This window comes from Sapajus apella, unplaced genomic scaffold (genome assembly GCF_009761245.1).
Source record: "Sapajus apella isolate SASKATOON/1434 unplaced genomic scaffold, GSC_monkey_1.0 scaffold16, whole genome shotgun sequence".
Taxonomy (NCBI): Eukaryota; Metazoa; Chordata; class Mammalia; order Primates; family Cebidae; genus Sapajus; species Sapajus apella.
Genome location: NW_022436956.1, coordinates 17,782,322 through 17,802,215, shown reverse-complemented (window position 1 = coordinate 17,802,215; position 19,894 = coordinate 17,782,322). Strand labels below are relative to the sequence as shown.

Genomic DNA, 19,894 nt, shown 5'->3' with positions numbered 1-19,894 from the left:
GTAATGATAATTGGAGCAGTGATAATCATAACCATTTGTGGCTGATGTGGTGGCTCACACCTGTAATCCCAGTGCTTTGGGAGGCTGAGGCTGGAGGATCACTTGAGTTTGAGGCCAGCCTTGCCAGCATAGCAAGACTCTGTCTCTACAAAAAAGAGAAAATAATAATAATCATTAGCTAGGTGTGGTGGCACACACCTGTAGTCCCAGCTACTAGGAGGCTGAGGTGGGAGGATTGCTGGAGCCCAGGCAGTTGAGGCTGCATTGAGCTGTGATCATGCCACTGCACTCCAGCCTGGGTGACAGTGAGACTTCATCTGTAAAAACAATAATCATAATAATAACCATTTAGTTAACAGTAACCATTAGAGAGTTTTTAAGGTGTGGGCATGGTGTTAAGCATGTAACATACTGTCTTTTTTGTAATTCTCATGACTGTGAAAAGTCACAGTTCTCTTTTCCAGATGAGAAAGTAATTTGTTCAAGATCACCCAGTCAGCAAATGGCAGGGTTGGAACCCCAGTGTCTGTGTGGGTAGTCATTTCTCCTGTTTTCTCTTTGGCTGCAGGAGACCAGGCGCCTGGATGAGATGAAGACAGCCATGCGGAAAGGCCACAACCTACTGAAGAAGAAAGAGGAGAAGCTGAATCAGCTGGAGTCTTCTCTTTGGGAAGAGGTGCAGCCCCATGGCCACATAGCCCAGTGTGGCCCCGGCCTTCCTCTTCTGTTCTTGGGATTGGGTTGGGTTCTTTGGTCCTACATCAGGGGGAGTTGGGCCTCTAGGGGCCAGGATTGGGCAGTAGGTTTGTCTGCTGGCTGATGACAGTGGCAGTGGCTTCAGTTCTGAGTTTGTTGAAGACACCTGTGGGTTTGGATACCTGTGCTAAACGGTCCTGAGTATACCTGGAACCTCTTGCTAAAGATGCCTGAGAAGAGGGCCTAGCCCTTATCCTGTCCTGGTCACTAAGGAGAGGTATGACTAGGGTGACTAGGGTGTCAGGAATGGACACACATGAGAGGTTTTCCTACCTGCCTTGGGACCTTGTGGACTTTCTGCTGGATGTCTGAGGCTTAGATGTAGCAAGGGGAGGCTTAGCTGGAGTCACACTGCAGGGAGAGCTTACTGGGAAGGGAGGTGTGGGTTTGTGTGGTCCTGATGGCACTGTTGCCTATGTCTCAGGCATTTGGGACATATGTTTAGCCTTGTCTCCCTCCTACCCTGCTGTGAGGCAGCCTGTGTGATTTGCCTCCCCCATGGTGTCTGGTGGAACTCTGAGCTCCAGAAGAGTCTACTCACCAAGTCCTCAGTCCCCACACATCACAAGGGTAACAGCCTATATGCTGCCTTGAATTCATAGCAACAGTGTTGCTAGGAGAACAAGTGGAGATGGCCGTGTTTCACAGGTTTGCATAAGAAAACCAGCTTAGAGACAAAACATACAGAGGAACCTAGCTCAGTGTCCTAGCCACTTCTAGGAAGGAAGGAGGAAGGGTGGAAAGCACGTGGTAGGGGTTGGTCATAACTGCTGCCTCTACCCAGCAGGCCTCAGATGAGGGCAGTCTGGGAGGAGCCCCCACCAAGAAGACGGTAACCTTTGACCTCAGTGACATGGACAGCCTGAGCAGTGAAAGTTCCGAATCTTGTTCCCTGCCTCACAGTGAGTGGTGTGGGCAGCAGAGGAGTGAGTCAGGGAGACATGGGGTGAGGACCATGGTATCCATGGAATGGGAGGAACTTTTGAAATGGAAGAAAGCCTCCTTCCCTCAGCCCTGCAGAGAGAGGCCTCTGTGAGCTGGTGTCTGGACTAGATGCTCAGTCAATGTTGGGAAGGAGCCAGGACATCTAGGTTTGCCGGCACATGGGGCTGAAAGGTCAGGGAAGCTTTCTGAATGCTGCAGAGCACTCTGCAGTGTGGCCCCTGGCCCTGCCCAGGGCCTCCTGGGGAGGGTATTCTCTCTCAGCTGCTCTGGCCTGCATGTGACAGAAGGGCCCTCTCCCCATCCTTCTCTCTGGGGTCCTGGGCCCCTCACCCAGGGCCTTGCCCTGGAAACCTGTTTCTCATGGCCAGCTTCTCACCTGCACTATCTGAAACACAGAAGCTGTGCCATTCCCTGACCCACTCATAAGGCTGAGGGGCTGTTGTCTGGAGAAGCAGGGAGGGGTGGCCAGTAGGGTGCTGCCCTGCCAGCTATGACTGGAGATGGTCCGGGGTCCTGAGCTTGAGTCCTTTGCCACCACCCACCTCTTTTCTTTCAGTTGCCTCAACTCCCAGTCTCACCTTCCGCAATATCTATGGGTTGAGCCACTCCCTCCGGCAGATCAGCAGCCAGCTGAGCAGTGTGCTTAGCATCCTGGATAGCCTCAACTCTCAGTCGCTGCCACCGCTCCTCACCTCAACGCCAGCCCACCTCCCTCCCCGGGCCTCCAAGAGCACCCCCACCACCACCTGCTACGGCTCCCTGGCCAGGTTCTCAGCCTCATCATCCACTACACCCACATCCACCCAGTGGGCCTGGGGTTCAGGGCAGGGTCCCAGGATAACCTCCTCTGTGGCTCAAACAGTGGATGACTTCCTGTTGGAGAAGTGGCGCAAGTATTTTCCATGTAAGCCCCACTCTGGGTGGAGCCTTCCCACATGCCTCCTCCTCCCCTTCCTTCTTTTCTTCTACCCTCTTTCTTCTGCTCCTTTTTTCCTCTTCTGCATCCCTTTGCCCTACCTCTCTGCCCCCAACGTTGCTGTAGTCCAGTCCATTGCTCCATTGACTCCACCTGTGGGTCCCTGGGGAAGGAGACATTTCGGGTGGCCCTGCAGCCAGAAGTTCTATAGGTCAGGATGGTTTAGATGGAACCTGGCTGACTGGGGGCCTTTATTATGGATTCTGGAGCTCAGCAGAACCTAAAAGATCATGTTGTCATTATCTTAATAGCTACCATCTTGTACAATACATCATGGGCCAAGCAGTTTACATATATTTTTTCATTTAGTTCTTGTAATAATTCTCTGAGGTAGTAATTATTTATCCCGATTTTGTAGATGGGGAAACTGAGTTTCAGAGAGGTTAAGTAGTATGTTCCAGAGTAACCAGTAAGTGAGTAACAAACTCAGTTGTGACTCCATGTCTCTATGACTCCAGGTTTCTGCTTGGAACCTCTTGGCTGTGTGGCCAATTCTTGCTTCTGAGCCAGGTGGCGTCTGCTGGTCTCAGCCCTGCTGAGGATTATGAAAAGCCGTAAAACACAGGCATTTGAGGGAAAACGAAATATCTTCTTTCTGCCCTAACCCAAATTGAAAAGTAGATTAAGTTTTAAAAATAAGTAGGACCATTCCTGTGTCTCATCTATCTCTGGCCTCCAGCCACCGAACCTTTTCCTTTTGTTGTTTATTCTGGGGAGGCAAGAGGTGCTGGTGAGCAGGGTGGTGGCTGCAGCCCATTTCTGAGCTGTGTCCCCATGCTCTTCCAGCTGGCATCCCGCTGCTCAGCAATAGCCCTGGCCCGCTGGAGAACAGGCTGGGTTACGTGTCTGCCAGGTGAGCCTCCCTGGGAGTGGTTGGGGTGGAACCTCAGTCGAGCTGCTCACTGCGCTTCCCTGGGCCAGTGGACCTCTAAGGGGAGCAGACCTCCTGATCTTACCTCAAGAAATCAGGCAGGGCTCTAGTTCACAGAGCTGTCACCACTTGCCTGGGTCTGAGGCGCCCTTTGCAGCCAAGGTCCCAGTGGGGAAGGGCTGGCCTTACCCCGCCAACCCCCTGTGGGGAGGAGACAGCCCCTGGTCGGACCCTGCCCCCACCCCTCCCTCTAGCCCCACCAACCCTGGAGGTCTGGCCTTTGTCTTTGCCCTTGAGCTCTTGTTTGCTTCCTGTGGCTCCCTTCTTCCCCAAGTCCTGCTGAGCAACATCTGGACTGAGAGGGACACCCTGTAGAGGAGACAGACGGGCAATTATTTAAACTGATTATTAATTTTCCATTCATTTTGTTCCTTGCCAAATGTATCCCCCCGCTTAGGCCCCTAACTGTGAAGTACCCCCCAACCATTCCTTTGGCCAACTTGAGAGCTGACACCGGCCAAGGATTGAGTTGACAGAGGGGAGCGCTTTGCTGATGAGATTGGCGGGAGCAGGCAGATGTGGGGGCCCAGAGCCTTGTATCAGTAGCACCCAGCAAGGGGGCAGAGGGCATCTACTGCCTTTCCTTTTGGGAACTGTTCTGGAGGGACAGCTGTTTTGAAGCTTTGAATTGCTAGAGGCCTTGGAAAAAACTGCCCTGGTAGCTGAGAGGTAGAGGGAGGAGGCTATAGATGTGATGGCCTCTGTGCATCCTCTGGCACTCCCATCCCCCATGCCTCCTGTCTCCCCACCCATGCTGTCTTCTTCCCTCCCAGTGAGCAGCTCCGGCTCCTACAGCACTCCCATTCCCAAGTCCCTGAGGTGGGCAGCACCACCTTTCAGGGCATAATTGAGGCGAACCGGAGGTGGCTGGACCATATCAAGAATGACCCCAAGTTGTATCCTTTTACCTGGTTCCCTGTGCTTGTGCCCTGAGGGGCTGAGGAGGGTCCTGTTCAGCCTTTGACCCTTTGTGGCCCCTGGCCATGCCCAGTGACTGCAGTTTTCCTTCACCATGTGGCCAGACATCTCTTCTCTTCAGCGCCCAAGCCAACAGCTACTTTGAGCCTCCTGCAACTGGGCCTGGATGAACACAACAGAGTGAAGGTGTTCCGATGCTGAGGCCCTGAGCAGAGGCTTGGGGCAGCCTGGCCTCTCCTCCACCCAGACCAAGTGCCTGAGGAGCTGCCTGTGTTCTTCCATCTGAGAAAGCGCTCTCCTGCCACCTTTGCTACTTGCCCCACTCAGGACTTGCAGGAGCCACCAGGGACCAGGGGGTTGAGTGGAACAGTAAAACCACACGCTCTATGACCACATAACCTATCTTGGGCTGAAATGTGTGGACTTGTACGAGCTCCTGTATTGACATGGGAAGATGATGGTGTGTGGTGGCTGCGGGGCATTAGGGCCGGGAGCCCTTTGGGAGGAAGGGAGGTGTTAGAGGAGCTGCCTTCGAGGCTCCGGGAGTCCCATTGGAGCTGGTCGGTTCCTTGGCCCTGCAGCGCACTGCTCTTGGCTCCCAGGAAGATTGTGTGTACGGTTCTTAGTTCATCAGGACAAAAACGCCCAGCATGTGTGTACCCTGGGACCTGGTTTCTCTGGGCCCACATCTATCTATAATACCTCAGCCTCAGAGCAGACCCTTTCTTTTTTTTCTTTCTTTTCTTTCTTAATTTTTAAACACCTCCTTTCTTGAGCATTCCATCTCTCTTGACTCTCTCAGGATTGGGCTCAGCTGTCTAGAGCCCTGCTGGAGGGTGCTGGGGGCTGTCCCTCTGCAGGCACTATGCTTTCCTCAGGGCCTGTCTTCAGCAGCACCCCTCCTGCTCCCTGGAACCATCCCAGCTAGAGTCTCGGGTCTCAAGCACAGCTTCTCCAGGAGGCCACAAAAGACCGGGCTGGCTTCTGATCCTCGTGACGGTTTTTATCTTCCTAGGATATGCTGAATAGATTCATGGGTGTTGTTTCCATCGTCTTTTCTACCTGTGCCACCCCTCCCCTGATTCCATGGCTGCCTCTTCTCAGGCAAGCAGGCAGGCGAGGGGCTAGGCTGGTGCCCGGCCCTGGCAGTGAGGGGTTTTGTGCAGTTGGACATGGTGCCGTTGCAGCAGAGTGTCCTGCAGCCCCGCTTCCCATCAGTGGGCTCTTGGGTGGGGGATTTGCAGGGGATGTTCTCTGACGTTTGTCCCATTGTTTAAATAAAATGCACCTATTTTCGTTTTTTTTTTTTTGAAAGCTGTGGGGTAGCCTTTGTCCCTCTAACAGACAGAAACTAACTTCTGCTGTCCTCCAACTCGTTTCTTGGTCATGGAATACGAAACTAAGATCCAACTTGCTGTTTATCTCCTCAGATGCTTTTTAGGCATCGGCCCACCACACAGAAAACTTCATTTCATCGTGTGGCTCATTCTGTGTGCTTTGGGAATAGCTCATGTGATGCAGCCAACTCTAGTGATAATGCTGGTTTTTTTCTGCATCAGTTAAATCTCTGCAGGTCCATTTTCTACAAGGCAGTCATGTAAATATGTCTCCTCCACTTTGGAGGCCTTTGCCTCCTTCTTGAGAAGCGAGGAAGGAAAAATGAATATTCATGGAACACTGCCCTATGTAGTATCTGATTTAATCATGACAACAATGTAGATATTGATGTAGATGTTTTCTGCTCCGTTTTTATGGTTTAGGGAATCGAATCTCAGATGCTGGGGTCCAGCCTGGGGTCCCCAGTAATGTAGCTGAGCTCCCTACATGTGCAGTGCCCCCACATTCCATCCCTGCACCCCCAGAGCACTGTCTTCCCCTCTACCAGTCCTTGGGAAATGCTGAATTTGCCATCTCTCCCTTTGCCCCTTTCGCTGCTCTCCTACCTACCAGCTGGAGAACCATCGTGCCATTTCCCAAAGGCTGATTGGTGTTTTCTCCCATGCAGACAAAGGTAAGATGAGTACCCCAAAGTCCCTAAGCTGGCAGTTAGCAGGATTTTTCCTGCTTCAGTGGTGTGAGCAGCCTAAATAGAGTCGGATTTGTAGCGACAGAATTGGTAGGAGAGCAGACCAAGATGGCCGCATTACATGGATTTGTGTAAGAAAACCAACCTGAGGACAAAACATGCAAGATACCCCAGTTCAGTGTCCTAGCCACTTTCTGGGGGAAAGGAGAAGGCAAGCTAACATTGGTTGAGTGCTTGCTTTGTGCCAGGTGCTTTTCATATGTTATTGTTTGTAATCTTAACCTTATGACGTCAGTGTTCTTATTTCATCCATGAGGCAACAGGCTCAAAGAGGTGAAATCACTATAGCCTAAGGTCATACAGCTCATGACCCAGTATTTGAACCCAGATCTCTGAAAGTCGAGATCTGTTAACCAGGCTCTGCTGTGTCAGCATCTCCTGTCCTCCTCCTGGCATGCAAAGTCCTGGCCAACTTGGTCTGAAGACCTGGGTTGCAAGGAATGGGTTGGCTTCTAGCTGGGGGAAAACCTTCTTGGGTTAGGGTTTACAAAGGGACTTTTGAGAAAGATTCCAAAATTGTCCCATCCCTCCTCTCATGGATTTTAGAAGGTAGCTGGGGAGACTAGAATCATAGATGTTTGGAGCTGAAAGGGATCATTTAGTCCGTTTAGATTGTAGTGACAGAATACCATCAACCAGGTAGCTCTTAAACAATTTCCCACAATTCTAGAGGCTGAAATTCCAAGATCAAGGTGTTGACAAATTTGGTGTCTGGTGAGGGGTTTCTAGTTCATAGAGGGCATCTTCTGCGTCCTCACCTAGTAGGATTCTTGGCTTCTTCAGCCCCTTCTAAGGGCACTAATCCCAGTCATGAGGGCTATACCTTCACATCCCAATCACCTCCCCAAAGGCCCCGTCTCCTCATGTCATCACATTGGGGATTGGGTTTCATCATAGGGATTGGGGTCCATAGCAGGGCTTTTTGGATTACTCATTCAATCCACTCGGGTTTTCCAGTAGAGGAAACCGCCTAGAGAGGATACATGAGGTGCTCCAAGTTGCAGTCACAGTGGCAGAGATGTTAATAGAACCAGTGTCCTAACTTCCTGGCCTGGGGCTTCAGAAAGAGGTATTTTTGTTTTTGTTTTCTTTAAAGAATATTCTTAGTAGACTGTATGTTCACATGACTCAATATTCAATAGTGCAAAAGTCACTCCATCCATGAGTTATCTTGTGCTCTCCCTTGAAGGTAAGAAATACTACCAGTTCTTTCTGGAGATTTTATGCAAATAAAAAGGCGGGACACTTAGGATTTCTTCCCGTTTACTGATGGAGTATGGGTCACTCCTAATGTAGGATCAGATGAATGATTGCCTGAAGCTCTCTTGTGAGTGGTTGATTGACTTTTTTCTTAAGGGAACAATGCTAGGAATGATGATAGTCTCTCCCCACTGACCCCTCCCACCTTCTTGCCCCTCTAATGGACTCCCACACGAAATAGCAGTATGAGGTGTGGGAAAATAATCTTGGCCTTAGTCCTGGGTTTACTTTTGACTCTGCCACCTACAAGCTGTCACCTGGACAAGTCCTGTGTCTTCCCTGGTGACAAACTCTAAGCCTGAACCCACACTCTGGGAACGAAGCAGGGTAGCGGCCTCTGCTTCAGCAACTCTAAGGGGTCTGCTTTGGGAGGGGAATTGGCTTCATCCAGAGGGCTGCTAGAAGGCCAAGACAGGGCTCCGGTGGTGAGGGGTGCTGAGAGGGAATTGCTGAATTCCACCACCAGCTTTTTGCTGGGAGGTGGGGAAGTGATGGGTAAAAAATGAAGTCCCTGCTGTCCTGATGAGTTGGAAAGTCCTCTTTCCCCTTTCCTCTTGCATCTCCTGCCTACTTCCCTGCCTGCCCTTCCATGGCACGTGCTCTCTCTAGCAGGTATGTCATGCAGCACACTGAGAGAAGGGGGGTGTCACACTTTTCCAGGATGGACTATCAGCCAAAGAAAGGCTTTTTAAAAAATTTGTTTGTTTATTTATGATAGAGTCTTGTTCTGCTGCCCAGGCAGGAGTGCAGTGGCCTGCTCACTGTAACCTCTGCCTGCTGGGTTCAGCGATTCTCCTGCCTCAGCCTTCCGAGTAGCTGGGATTACAGGCATATGCCACTATGGCCAACTAATTTTTTTGTATTTTTGGTAGAGATGGAGTTTCATCATGTTGGCCAGGCTGGCTTGAAATCCTGACCTTGTGATCCGCCCACCTTGGCCTCCCAAAGTGCTGGAATTACAGATGTTAGCCACCACGTCCGGCCTCTAGTTCTTTTTAGTTTGAAAACAATTCTCGCACTCTTATTTTCCCCTTCCAAGAAGCTGGTGGTTCACACAGGCCAGCACATGCATTATCAAAGACCTAGTTTGTTTCTAGTCAGTGAATTCATTGAAATGGGAGCCTTAATTTATTTGAGACATAACACAGCCACTCTCAAAGGAGAGAGGTGCTGGTGCCCTACTGTGATAAGCACTCCTCATATCACCCTAGGGTTGAGGAGATGGCAGACATTTGTAAATATGAGTCTTTGTAATTTAGAATCTACCAACATTTTCTATCAGGTGGGAGGAGAGGAAACGGCCACATACACACACCCCATGGTGCACTTAGCTCCGTTGTGGGTCAGAAAGTCCATGTCTTAACACCTAGTAGAACCCCAGCTCATATTACACTGTCCCCATCAAACTTATCACCCTGATTGTTGTCAGTGCTTTTAGAAGATGTAGTGGCATTTCTTCTAGAGATTGCCCAGCAGCCCTCAAAGTCCTGATCCTCCTTCCCTATGAGGCCCTACAAGTGCTCACTCCTGGAGATTTCAGTAGTTCCTTCTCTCCCTTTCCAGGGTCTCCCAGGCTAGTGTGACTGTTGAGAGGCTCCCAGCCATGCTCTCTGACTCTCAGGTTTGGGTTGGGATCCCAGCGCTCCTTGAAATCAAGCAGAGGGTGATGGGTTGCAGAGTATCTGTGGAGGTGCTGGTGCCTGAGAGCATAACAATAGAACAGGCTCCTGCACATAACCTTTGGGGTGGACCAGTGGCCCCACTTTGGAGGTGGGGGTTATGACAATATGGCCCCACAGGAAGGATCGCCACCCATCTTCCTTAGTTGGGTCAGATCAACTGATTAGTGTCCTTTCCCTTTTGATTTTTCTTGACAGAAACATATCACTTTCATCCATGTCTCAATTGTTTCCCCCAGGGCCTGACCTCTGATCAGATAGGGGGACTGGATATGGATCATTGGGATGATTGATCTGGAGCTGGGAGAGAGCTGCTGTTTAAGTCAGCTCAGCCATAGCCCTCCCCCTGGAAACCTTACTCTCTCCAGCAGCCTTCTCACTATTCAGGGAGGGCTCTTTGGTCTGTGATGGAATGGTTTGTGGATGGGCAGCACAGCTTGGGAGGGGGCTGCCCCCATTTCCAGGAAGCACAGATCCTCTCCCCGCTCTGGCAGGATGGGGTGCAGGTAGTGCTCTAGTTTTAAATATTCTAGGATGGGAGAGGTCGGTCTGCCTCATGGCTTTCGCTCTCTGGGGTAGAGCGGAGGATATTGGAGACATTTCTGATTGCTCCTGCTGAAGAGAGAGATACCTGTTCTTGGGAGGTCAGAAGCAGAGGGATAGTTTGAGTCTCACTCTCAGGGTTAAAAGCAGGGAGGCTATGAATCAAACAAGGATTTCCACATTATCCTTTATAAGGAGGGTTGTGAGGATGAAAGATGTTCTTAGAGCAGTGTTTGACACATAGTGAGCCCTCAATAGATGTGAGCTGTCGTTGTCATTGCCCTGGCAGGGAAGCCGGGAACCACAACGGAGATTCTGCAACCTGTGTGACTTCCCATGAGTAACAGCAAAAGTCTTGGACACAGAGGACATGACAGATGGCAAGGAAAATGCTGGCAGGGCCATTGTGTTCCTCTTCATGGCCAGTTGTGTGTGACAGGGAGAGAGGGAAGTGGAAAGTTTAGGCCCTGGGGCTGGCAGGCAGGAGTCAGAGCAGAGCCTGGTAGGCTTGAGAAAGTGCCCTGGGTTGGAGCACAAAATGGTCTCCTGGGGTTCCCCACGAAGAGCCAGTGCCTACCCAATGGGCCTTGGAGACTGAGAACATAGGCTCCACTGCTGTCTCTCTCCTAGTGACCTGTCCCCTTGTAGGGCCACTGCTGGCGCAGCTTAGGCACCTAGGCCTGGAAAGCGGCAAAGGTCAGGAGTGGAGCTGGGGCTCTCGTGGATTACCTGTTATGTTAGGCTGGCTTCAAGTCTTTATATCATGCCTCCAAAAGACCTGGGCTCAAGTTCTGACTCCCAGGCACTAGTGGAGTATCTTTGGGAAATGATCCTCTCCCTAGGCCTCAGTTTCCTTATTTGTATAATGGAGCAGAAAATACCACACACTGAGGGGGTGAATGAAATAACCTAGGACAAGTACTGTGGGTGAAGCACCTTGTAAACTCCAGAGCGCTGTGGAAATGCAAGTATTTATTGAACCTTTGCGTGAATGCCTCCAAGGACAAGGTGTTCATCACCCCCTGAGGCAGCAAGTCCTGCTGTTATGCAGTGCTGAGCTGGATGCTGGGGAGTCTTCTCTTATAGTTCTGCTGTGGACGCACACGGAAAAACATGTTCCTCTACTTGTTCCACATGATAGAATGAAATAGAGTCACAGATCCCGCTCCCGTCCGCTGCTTGTCCCCCTTATGAACACACACAAGCATGTGCACACGCAGGACTTAAAGTGTAGTGCTTGCACATTCACATTCTCACAGGCCTCTTACTACTAAAGTAGCTTCTGTTTACTTACTACCAGCCAGGGCTAAGTGCTTTACCTACCTACAGATCTCACTGATCCCCACAGCAATCCTATAAGGTAGACAATGATCTCCTCCTTACAAGACAAAAAAAAAAAAAAAAAAAAAAATTGGTGAGAGAGCCTTGGAAGGTTAAGCTAGTAGGCCACAGAATGAGAGTGCAAACCAATGGCCTGTAGCATGGTTGCACGGGTAGGCACTTGTGTGGACAGTGTGGACAGTGCACACCTTTATGAGTGTACGACCTCCCTCCTGGCACAGGGATTGGAAGGCAAGGTTGGGGGCTGAGAAGGAGGTTCGGGGCAACCTCTTTCTTCATGTGAAGAGGGAAGGTCTTCCCAGGGAAGGTCTCTGCTCTGCCCTTTCTCCTTTTCCTACCTGCTCTCTCCTGCTTCAGAGGCTGGCAGAATCTGACTAAAGGCAAAACAGCGTTGGTGCCTTCAAATAAATAGCTGTTCTCTTCCTCATCCCCATTGCCTCTTGGAGGAAGTTGGCAGGCCCTGGGGCCACAACAGCATCCACACTGCTGCAGCCACAAAGAGAGGATGGTAAGGGCAATGCCTGGGTGCTCCCCTCCTCAGAAACCTCCTTCTGGGGGCAGTCAGACAGATCTGTGGCTCTGCCATTGACCACCTCTGTGCTCTGGAAAAGTGACTGTCCAGCAGCTCAGCCCCAGTGTCTTCATTCGAGAATGAGCTTATTCCGTGCACCCAGTGACTGGGAGTACCAAGCACACAGTAGTCCTCCCTGAGCAATAGGTATTCCTGCACCCAAGGCCTTCCGCTCTCTGGCATCGTGGACCCTACCCTTTGCTTAAGCTCTGCCCAGGGACACCCTGAAGCCCTACAAAGGCCCTACCTCCTATAAGAAATCCCTGCTCGGCTCGAGGGCAATCTGACACAGATCAGGCAGCTCCTGGCTTCCCTGGGATCTGACCTTCTTCTGGTCTGATGGTTTGTATCTTGTCTAATCCCCGTTTCATAGTTAAAAGCTATTTTTATTTTTTTCTCATCCATGTAGAAAGTTTATTTTATTGTACGTTAAGTTCTGGGGTACATGTGCAGATCTTGCAGGACCGTGGCATAGGTGCACACATGCCATGGTGGTTTGCTGTCTCCATTCCCCCCACCACATCACCTACATCAGGCATTTCTCCCGGTGTTGTGTTAAAAGCTCTTCAACCTCATCATTTCCTTTCAGTCTTATCAACCTGGCAGCGAGGGAGTTATTCTCCCATTTCATAGAAGAGGAAATTGAGGCCCATGAGGGTGAAGTCACTTTCACAGAGCTGGCAAGGGAGCAGTGGGACTGACTCCACAGCCCCTGTGTTTCCATCACAGTGCCCACCACACAGTAGGAGTTCTACACATGCCGCCTTCCAGGTGCTGCCTGGCTTTCTGGAAGGGATCCCAAGTGGTTTGGTGAGTAGTAGCTTTGGAATTCAAGCCCTGGCTGATGCCTCTTGCTGGCTGAGTGGCGTTGTACAAGTCACCTGACCTCTTTGACTTCTTTCTTGGGCAATTAAATGGAGATCATACCTCTTCAGGGCAAAAATTACAAACAAATTAATTTCCCATCCGTAGCTCCTTCCCACGAATCACCAAAGAGGAGGCCTGTCTTGCCTGCAGTTTCTCCCACGTCCTCTGCTTCCCCGGTGCCCAACTGTTGCTGTTTCCTAATGCAAAAGAGAGGAAAACGAATGCTACAGAACATTCCCCAGAGGAGAGGAGGGCGGGGCTGGGCAGGACCGGAGAAGAGCAGGCAGCGTTGGGGGGATGCGGGAGGCACAGGCCCCGTAGGGTGTCAGTGCGTGTCGCTTTCATCTGCTCATTTGGACCCCTTCAGGATTACAAAAACAAAAGCAGATAACTTGAGTTATTTAAAACATTCTTTTGGTGGCTGGATTGAGGTTCTTTGACTGGCACTATGGCCCTGAGACTGAACCACCTGGGTTTTGTGCTTATAGGAGTTACTCTTTCTTTCTGTCTGTCTTTTTTTTTTGTTGTTGTTGAGACAGAGTTTTACTCTTGTTGCCTAGGCTGGAGTGCAATGGCACAATCTAAGCTCACTGCAACCTCCGCCTCCTGGGTTCAAGCAATTCTCCTGCCTCAGCCTTCTCAGTAGGTGAGATTACAGGCATGAGTCACTACGCCCAGCTAATTTTGAATTTTTTTAGAGACAGGGTTTCTCCATGTTGATCAGGCTGGTCTCAAAATCCCGACCTTAGGTGATCCGTCCACCTTGGCCTTCCATAGTGCTGGGATTACAGGTGTGAGCCACCGCGCCCGGCTGGGAGTTACTCTTTCTTACCAGGTAGTGGTAAAGGTAGGAGATATCTGTGCTCAGTGGTTAGCAGGGTACTTGACACAGATGGACTCTCAGCGAATGGCAGCATTGTTCCTCTTGTGTCCTGTTTGTATTGTATTGTACAGGATTGTATCCTGTTGTGTTTTCTTGTACCTTGGGGCTATTGTGCAGAGAGAACCAGTGTTTCAGGAGATCTCGGCCTTCACTGGTCTACTTGCCCATTTCTCCCACTGTTCACCCTTTGTTCATCTGTGTCTCACATATGTTGTGCTCCTATGAAGTCAGGCACTGTCCCTTCTCTGGGAGGGACAGTAGAACCCTTTTCTACCCTTGGGGAGCCTGTCTGCTGAGGATAATGTTCAAACACCCTCTGTGGAGGGCTGCTGCGTTGGGAAGGGATGAGACTTGTTTCGTGAGGCCAGCAGGAGTGGCAGTACTGAGCCCTGTGAGTAGAAGTTGGAGGAGCCCCCCAGGCTTAACGTGAGGGAGATTTTGCTGATAGAGCTGTCCACAGGTGAGATGTTCTGGCTGGGGATGTGATGGGTTCTTCATCAGGTGGTGTACGTGGGAAGGCCAGACCGCCCTTGCTGATTGCAGAAGGAATTCACAATTTGGGTGGAAGTGTGGAATAGGTGGTGTTGAAGGTCTCTTTGAGTCCTGAGATTGTGTGATTTTTAGAGACACTAAAACCAAGAATGGGCCAGGCGTGGTGGCTCACACCTGTAATTCCAGCACTTTGAGAGGTCGACGTGGGCGGATCACAAGGTCAGGAGATCGAGACCATCCTGGCTAACACGGTGAAACTCCATCTCTACTAAAAATACAAAAAATTAGCCAGGCATGGTGGAACACACCTGTAGTCCCAGCCACTCGGGAGACTGAGGTGGAGAATCGCTTGAACCTGGGAGGCAGAGGTTGCAGTGGGCCAAGATCAAGCCACTGCACTCCAGCCTGGGTGACAGTGAGACTCTGTCTAAAACAAAACAAAAAAGAAGCATGGATCACCTCCAGGGTAATCCTTCTAGCTGGCATCTGTTCCTCCTTTGGCCTAGAATGCTGTTGTCATTGCCCAGAAGAGGACATGGATTCTGGGAGGAAGGACAGAGCCCCGACTCAGCATTCATGCTCAGCCTGATTCTCTCACAGATGCCCTCCTCTCTGAGCTCACCAGAGGCTCCCTTTGCCTTTGCCTGTGTAGGAATCCAATATGTAGGGGAAGAGGAGGTGACATGGTACATGGGGTGGATGGGTGGGTCGGTGGGAAGATGCTCTGGACCTGAGCTATCGGGAGAATTTCTATGGGGAGCCAAGTTCCCCATTATCTCCTGCATAAATTAAGGTGATGTTAGATGTTGTAAAAATAAACTCCAAAATATCAGTGCTTCATACAGGTTTATTTCTTGCTTACATAAAGTCCAGTTGGCATTGGAGGGGATAGAGGGGCCTCTGCTCTACATAGATGTATAAGGCAGGCTGATAGAGGATCTGTCATCTTCAATAAATGGCTTCCAAGTTTACCTTGGGTGTTGACTTCCAGTTGGAGAGAGCAGACGGTGGCCAGAGAAGTTTTTATGAGCTGGGCCTGAAAGTAGCATGTATCACTTACACCACATTCCACTGGTTAGAGCTCAGTCTCATGGTCTTCTCTGGGAATCAGGGGCCTGGAACTGTTGTTACAGGATGGGCAGTGACTTCCCAGCAACAACCGTGCACTGTGGAGGGGATCATGAGGCTTTGGCAGATAGCTAAGCATCCCTGCTGCTCCCTGATGCAGGCTTCCCTCCTCCCACCTCCGTCAGGTTGCACACACTCCAGGGAGTGAGCCTTTGAGTGCAGGAAGAGACCCAGAGGGCCTTTGCATCTCCAGTGCCCGGCTCAGTGCCAGATCATTGGAATCTGGTGAATGAACAAATGCTTGGGTGTCATTTTGCTTTTTAAAAATACAGATGCAGCCAGGCATGTTGGGTCATGCCTGTAATCCCAGCACTTTGGGAGGCTGAGGCGGGCGGATCACGAGGTTAGGAGTTTGAGACCAGCCTGGCCAACATGGTGAAACTCCTTCTCTACCAAAAATACAAAAAAATTAGCTGAGTGTAGTGACGCATGCCTGTAATCCTAGCTACTTGGGAGGCTGAGGCAGGAGAATCGCTGAACTTGGGAGGCAGAGGTTGCAGTGAGCTGAGATCAGGCCACTGCACTCTAGCCTGGGCAGCAAAGCAAGACTCCATCTAGAAAACAAACAAACAAAAAAACAGATGCATGGTGAAAAACAGCTTGTTGGTTCCTCAAAACGTAAGACATAGAATAAGCATGTGATTCAGCAATTTCAGTCCTGGGTATAGTCCCAAAAGTATTGAAAAGAGGAGCTCAAACAGATCCTTGTACACCTATGTTCATAGCAGCATTATTCACAATAGCTGAAAGGTAGAAGCATCCCAAGTGTCCACCAGGAGATGAATGGAGAAGCAAAATGTGGTAAATAATGAAATATCCTCAAGCAGGAATGGAATTCTGACACATGCTACAACATGGATGGAACTTGGACATGATGCTAAGTGAAATAAGCCCGAACCCAAAGGACACATATTGTATGATTCCACTTATCTGAGGTACCCAGCATGGGCAGATTTATAGAGACAGAAAGTAGAATGGTGGTTTCCAGGTGCAGAGAAAGGAAAATGGGGAGTTACTGATTAATGGGTACAAAGCTTCTTTTTGGAATGATGAGAAAGTTCTGGAAATGGATAGTGGTGATTGTACAACAAGGTAAATGTACTTAATGCTGCTGAATTGTATATTTTAAAATGGTTACAATGGTGAATTTTGTGTTATGTATCTTTTACCACCATAAAAATAAAAATGTTGGTCAGGTGCAGTGGCTCATGCCTGTAATCCCTGCACTTTGGGAGGCCGAGACGGTCATTGCTTGAGCTCAGGAGTTCAAGACCAGCCTGGGCAACATGGTGAAACCCCATCTCTACTAAAAATACAAAAACTAGCCAGGTGTGGTGGCAAGTGCCAATAGTTCCAGTTGCTTTGGAGGCTGAGGCGGGAGGATCACCTGAGTCAGGGAGGTTGAGGCTGCAGTGAGCTGTGATACTATCACTGCACTCCAGCCTGGGCTATAGGGTAAGACCCTGTCTCAAAAAAAACAAAATTGCCTAGGCCACATACCAACAAATTCCTATTCCGTCAGGATTGGCGAGAGCTGGGCTTCTGTGTTGTTGAACGAGCTCCTCAGGTTGATCTGATGTGCACCTAAGTTTAAGACCCACTAGTCTAGCTCTGGTTGTTGGAATAGGGGAACAAGGGGTGATGTCTCTGAAGGCCTTCTTGAGGAGGGCTTCTCAAACTTTGATGTGCATATGAGTCCCCTGAGGATTTTGCTGAAGTACAGAGTCTGATTCAGTGGTCTGATTCCCAGGGTGAGGCCTGATTTTTTGCATTTGTAACAAGCTCCTAGGTATGGTGATGCTGGTGCCACTGGCCTGTGAACGACACGTGGAGTATTAAGCCTTTTGAGGGCAGATTGTCCTCTTGTCCATGGTAGATAAAGTGGAGGTCTGGAAAGGAGCAAGTGAATGTGTAAGATGACTGCTCCAGATTTAGCGTTCAATGAGGATGAGCTGGGGATGAATGAGAAGGAGCAGGAGTTCCACTGATTTGTGAATTAGCTTCTGGGTGTGGATCAAACAGGCAGGCTTGTGGTTTAGCTAAAAAACATATCAAGGGCCTGGCTTGGTGGCTTATACCTGTAATCCCAGTGCTTTGGGAGGCTGAGGCGGGAGGATTGCTTGAGTCCAGGAGTTCGACACCAGCCTGGGAAACATAGTGAAATTCTCTCTCTACAAAAAAAAAAAAAAAAAAAAAGGTACAAAAGTTAGCTGACTATGATGGCATGTGCCTGCTACTTGAGGGGCTGAGGCAGGAGGATCACGTGAGCCAGGGATATCAAGGCTGCAGTGAGCCATCGTCACACCACGGCCCCCCAGCCTGGGTGACAGAGTGAGATGCTGTCTCAAAAAAAAAAAAAAACAAACCCAAATCCCCCCAAATTTGCAAAACTTACTGAAGTTAGAGATTATTAGCAAATAGAATCGTGTGGATTTTGCTCAAGTCTGTCTGAATTTCTAGACTTCGTGCTTTATAATAAGGGGCCTAGTCCAGTGGAATAAAAGCTAAACTGGCCCATGTCTTACTTTTCTGTTGCTTTTCCAAATCCTTCTCATCTGACATAGTCTAGCTCAGGTCCCAGGCCTCCAACGGGTCCTCAGAGCTGAATTCCACTTTTTCTACCACTGCCCTCACCAGGGTAAAGTACTGCATAGCACTTGAGCCATCCTGTATGGCATATTGGGTCACCTGCCTGAACTTTTCTTTTTTTTGAGACAGAGTTTTGCTCTGCCTCCCAGGTTCAAGTGATTCTTCTGCCTCAGCCTCCTGAGTAGCTGGGATTACAGGCACGCGCCACCATGCCTGGCTAATTTTGTATATTTAGTAGAGATGGGGTTTCGCCATGCTGGTCAGGTTGGTCTTTAACTCCCGATCTCAGATGATCCACCCTCCTTGGCCTCCCAAAGTGCTGGAATTACAGGCGTGAGTCACCGTGCCGGGCCCTGAACTGTTTACTGATAGTTTCACATCAACTGTTTTTCTGCCAGTACGTCCAGCTTGCTCCCTAGACCTGGCAGACTCTTTCCTTGGCAACATCCTCAGGGAAGAACTGAAACTGTCTTTGAACAGTGGAACAGCAGGTAATATGGCTCAGTAGTTAAGGAATTGGACACTCATGAGTTTAAATCTCATTCCCATCTCTTCTTGCTACTCTAACCTCAGATAATTACTGAACAGAAAACCCCAGTCTTCTCACCTGTCAAGTGGACATCATGATACCTTTCTCTCAAATATGCAATGGGGTCACAAGAGCCAATCAGTGCGAGGCATGTGTTTTCCTCAGCACCTGGCGCCTAGTATCGGGATCCGTAATGTGTTTTCACGACAGCGTTCCCCTTCGCAGCCCTTGGGCTGGCTCCATCTTCTGTGCTCTTAGCTTCTGAGGAGTTGTTCGTTCCTTCCTGCAGGCTGGAGCTGGCTCTGATTCGAGTTTGTGTGCCCAGCGACTGGTGTGCAGGGAAGGTGGGGTTGGGAGGCATTCTATGCAGACCGTTCAGGTTTGATTGTCGTGCTTGCAGTTCTGGAGGTGACCTGCAGATGGCGTGCGGATCCTTGGGAGGCGTCCCGTCCTCCCAGAGATGGAACGAAGCTGGGCTGTCACCAGGTGCCTGGAATGCAGAGTTCTGGTTTTCACTGATGCTGTTAGCTGCTTCTCCAGGCTGGGTCCTGGGTGTGGGGGCTGAGATAAGCATTTCTTCATAAGCCTAGGAATACCAAGGCATACAGAATCTCTGCCCCTCCCCTCTCACGGTGCCGACCCGGGGATCTAATTATTCATAGGAGGGACTCCTCTGCACCCCCCACACTCTAGGTGCTCAGAGAGTGTTTGTGGGATGAGTTGCTATTCGGAAGATGCTTCTATGAAAGGTCAGGCATTCCAGGTGGGGCCTGACTGGGCCCAGGCTGATAGGTGCTGCGTGCATGCACAAGCTCCTGGCTCTGTCTCCAGCCCTTCCCAGTTCCCCCTCTCAGCTACTGAGGAGCGGCGGGTCCCAGACTCACCTTTCCGATTCCTGATCCACACTCAGCCTCAATTGCAGTGCTCAACTCAGGAGCCCCCGCACACTGCTTAGGTGCACTTCCTTTTCACCCCAGGGCCAGTCCCTGCTTCTGCCTCTCCAAACCTTGGAGTCCCTGGAGGTCTATCTCACCTGCCACCTGCTGTGATGCCCTCTGGACCCTCTCATCAGAAGCTGGGCCTCTGCACACCCATGGCATTTTACCTGCCCCTCTGTGGGGACACCTTTTCTCCCGCTTGGCAATCAGCTAGTTGCTGACTCCTCGGACGCCAGGTGAGGCACCTGGTGTGCTGACCTGGTTCTCTTTGGCTGAGCTCCATTCCCTCTCCTCCATGAGCTTCTCTTACCCCTCTGACCTCCCACGACTTCTCTCCTCCCTCTGACCTCACCTGGCCCTAACAGTCCAGAATGTTAGGTCCTGGCCTGGTACCCCAGCTATAATTTCTTCTTCCCCACTCCCAATACATAGGCACTTTGCCCACAACTGTTGGCTAGTGGT

General features: G+C 50.3%; 1 protein-coding gene across 21 annotated transcripts in view; it reads left to right on the top strand.

The window, feature by feature from the left end:
• Positions 1–6,205, top strand: part of CEP164 (centrosomal protein 164) — an 83,534-nt gene extending 77,329 nt beyond the window's left edge. For 20 of the 21 annotated variants that reach the window (XM_032285399.1, XM_032285391.1, XM_032285409.1 and 17 more), the window contains 6 exons: positions 569–676; positions 1,544–1,658; positions 2,258–2,605; positions 3,464–3,530; positions 4,382–4,504; positions 4,631–6,107. In XM_032285399.1, the coding sequence (XP_032141290.1) occupies positions 569–676; positions 1,544–1,658; positions 2,258–2,605; positions 3,464–3,530; positions 4,382–4,504; positions 4,631–4,727 (858 nt within the window). In that variant the 3' untranslated portion in view covers positions 4,728–6,107. Of the gene's footprint in view, positions 1–568; positions 677–1,543; positions 1,659–2,257; positions 2,606–3,463; positions 3,531–4,381; positions 4,505–4,626 lie in introns of all 21 variants that reach the window. The other variant, XM_032285395.1, reaches the window with a different exon arrangement.
• The last annotated feature ends 13,689 nt before the right edge of the window (positions 6,206–19,894 follow it).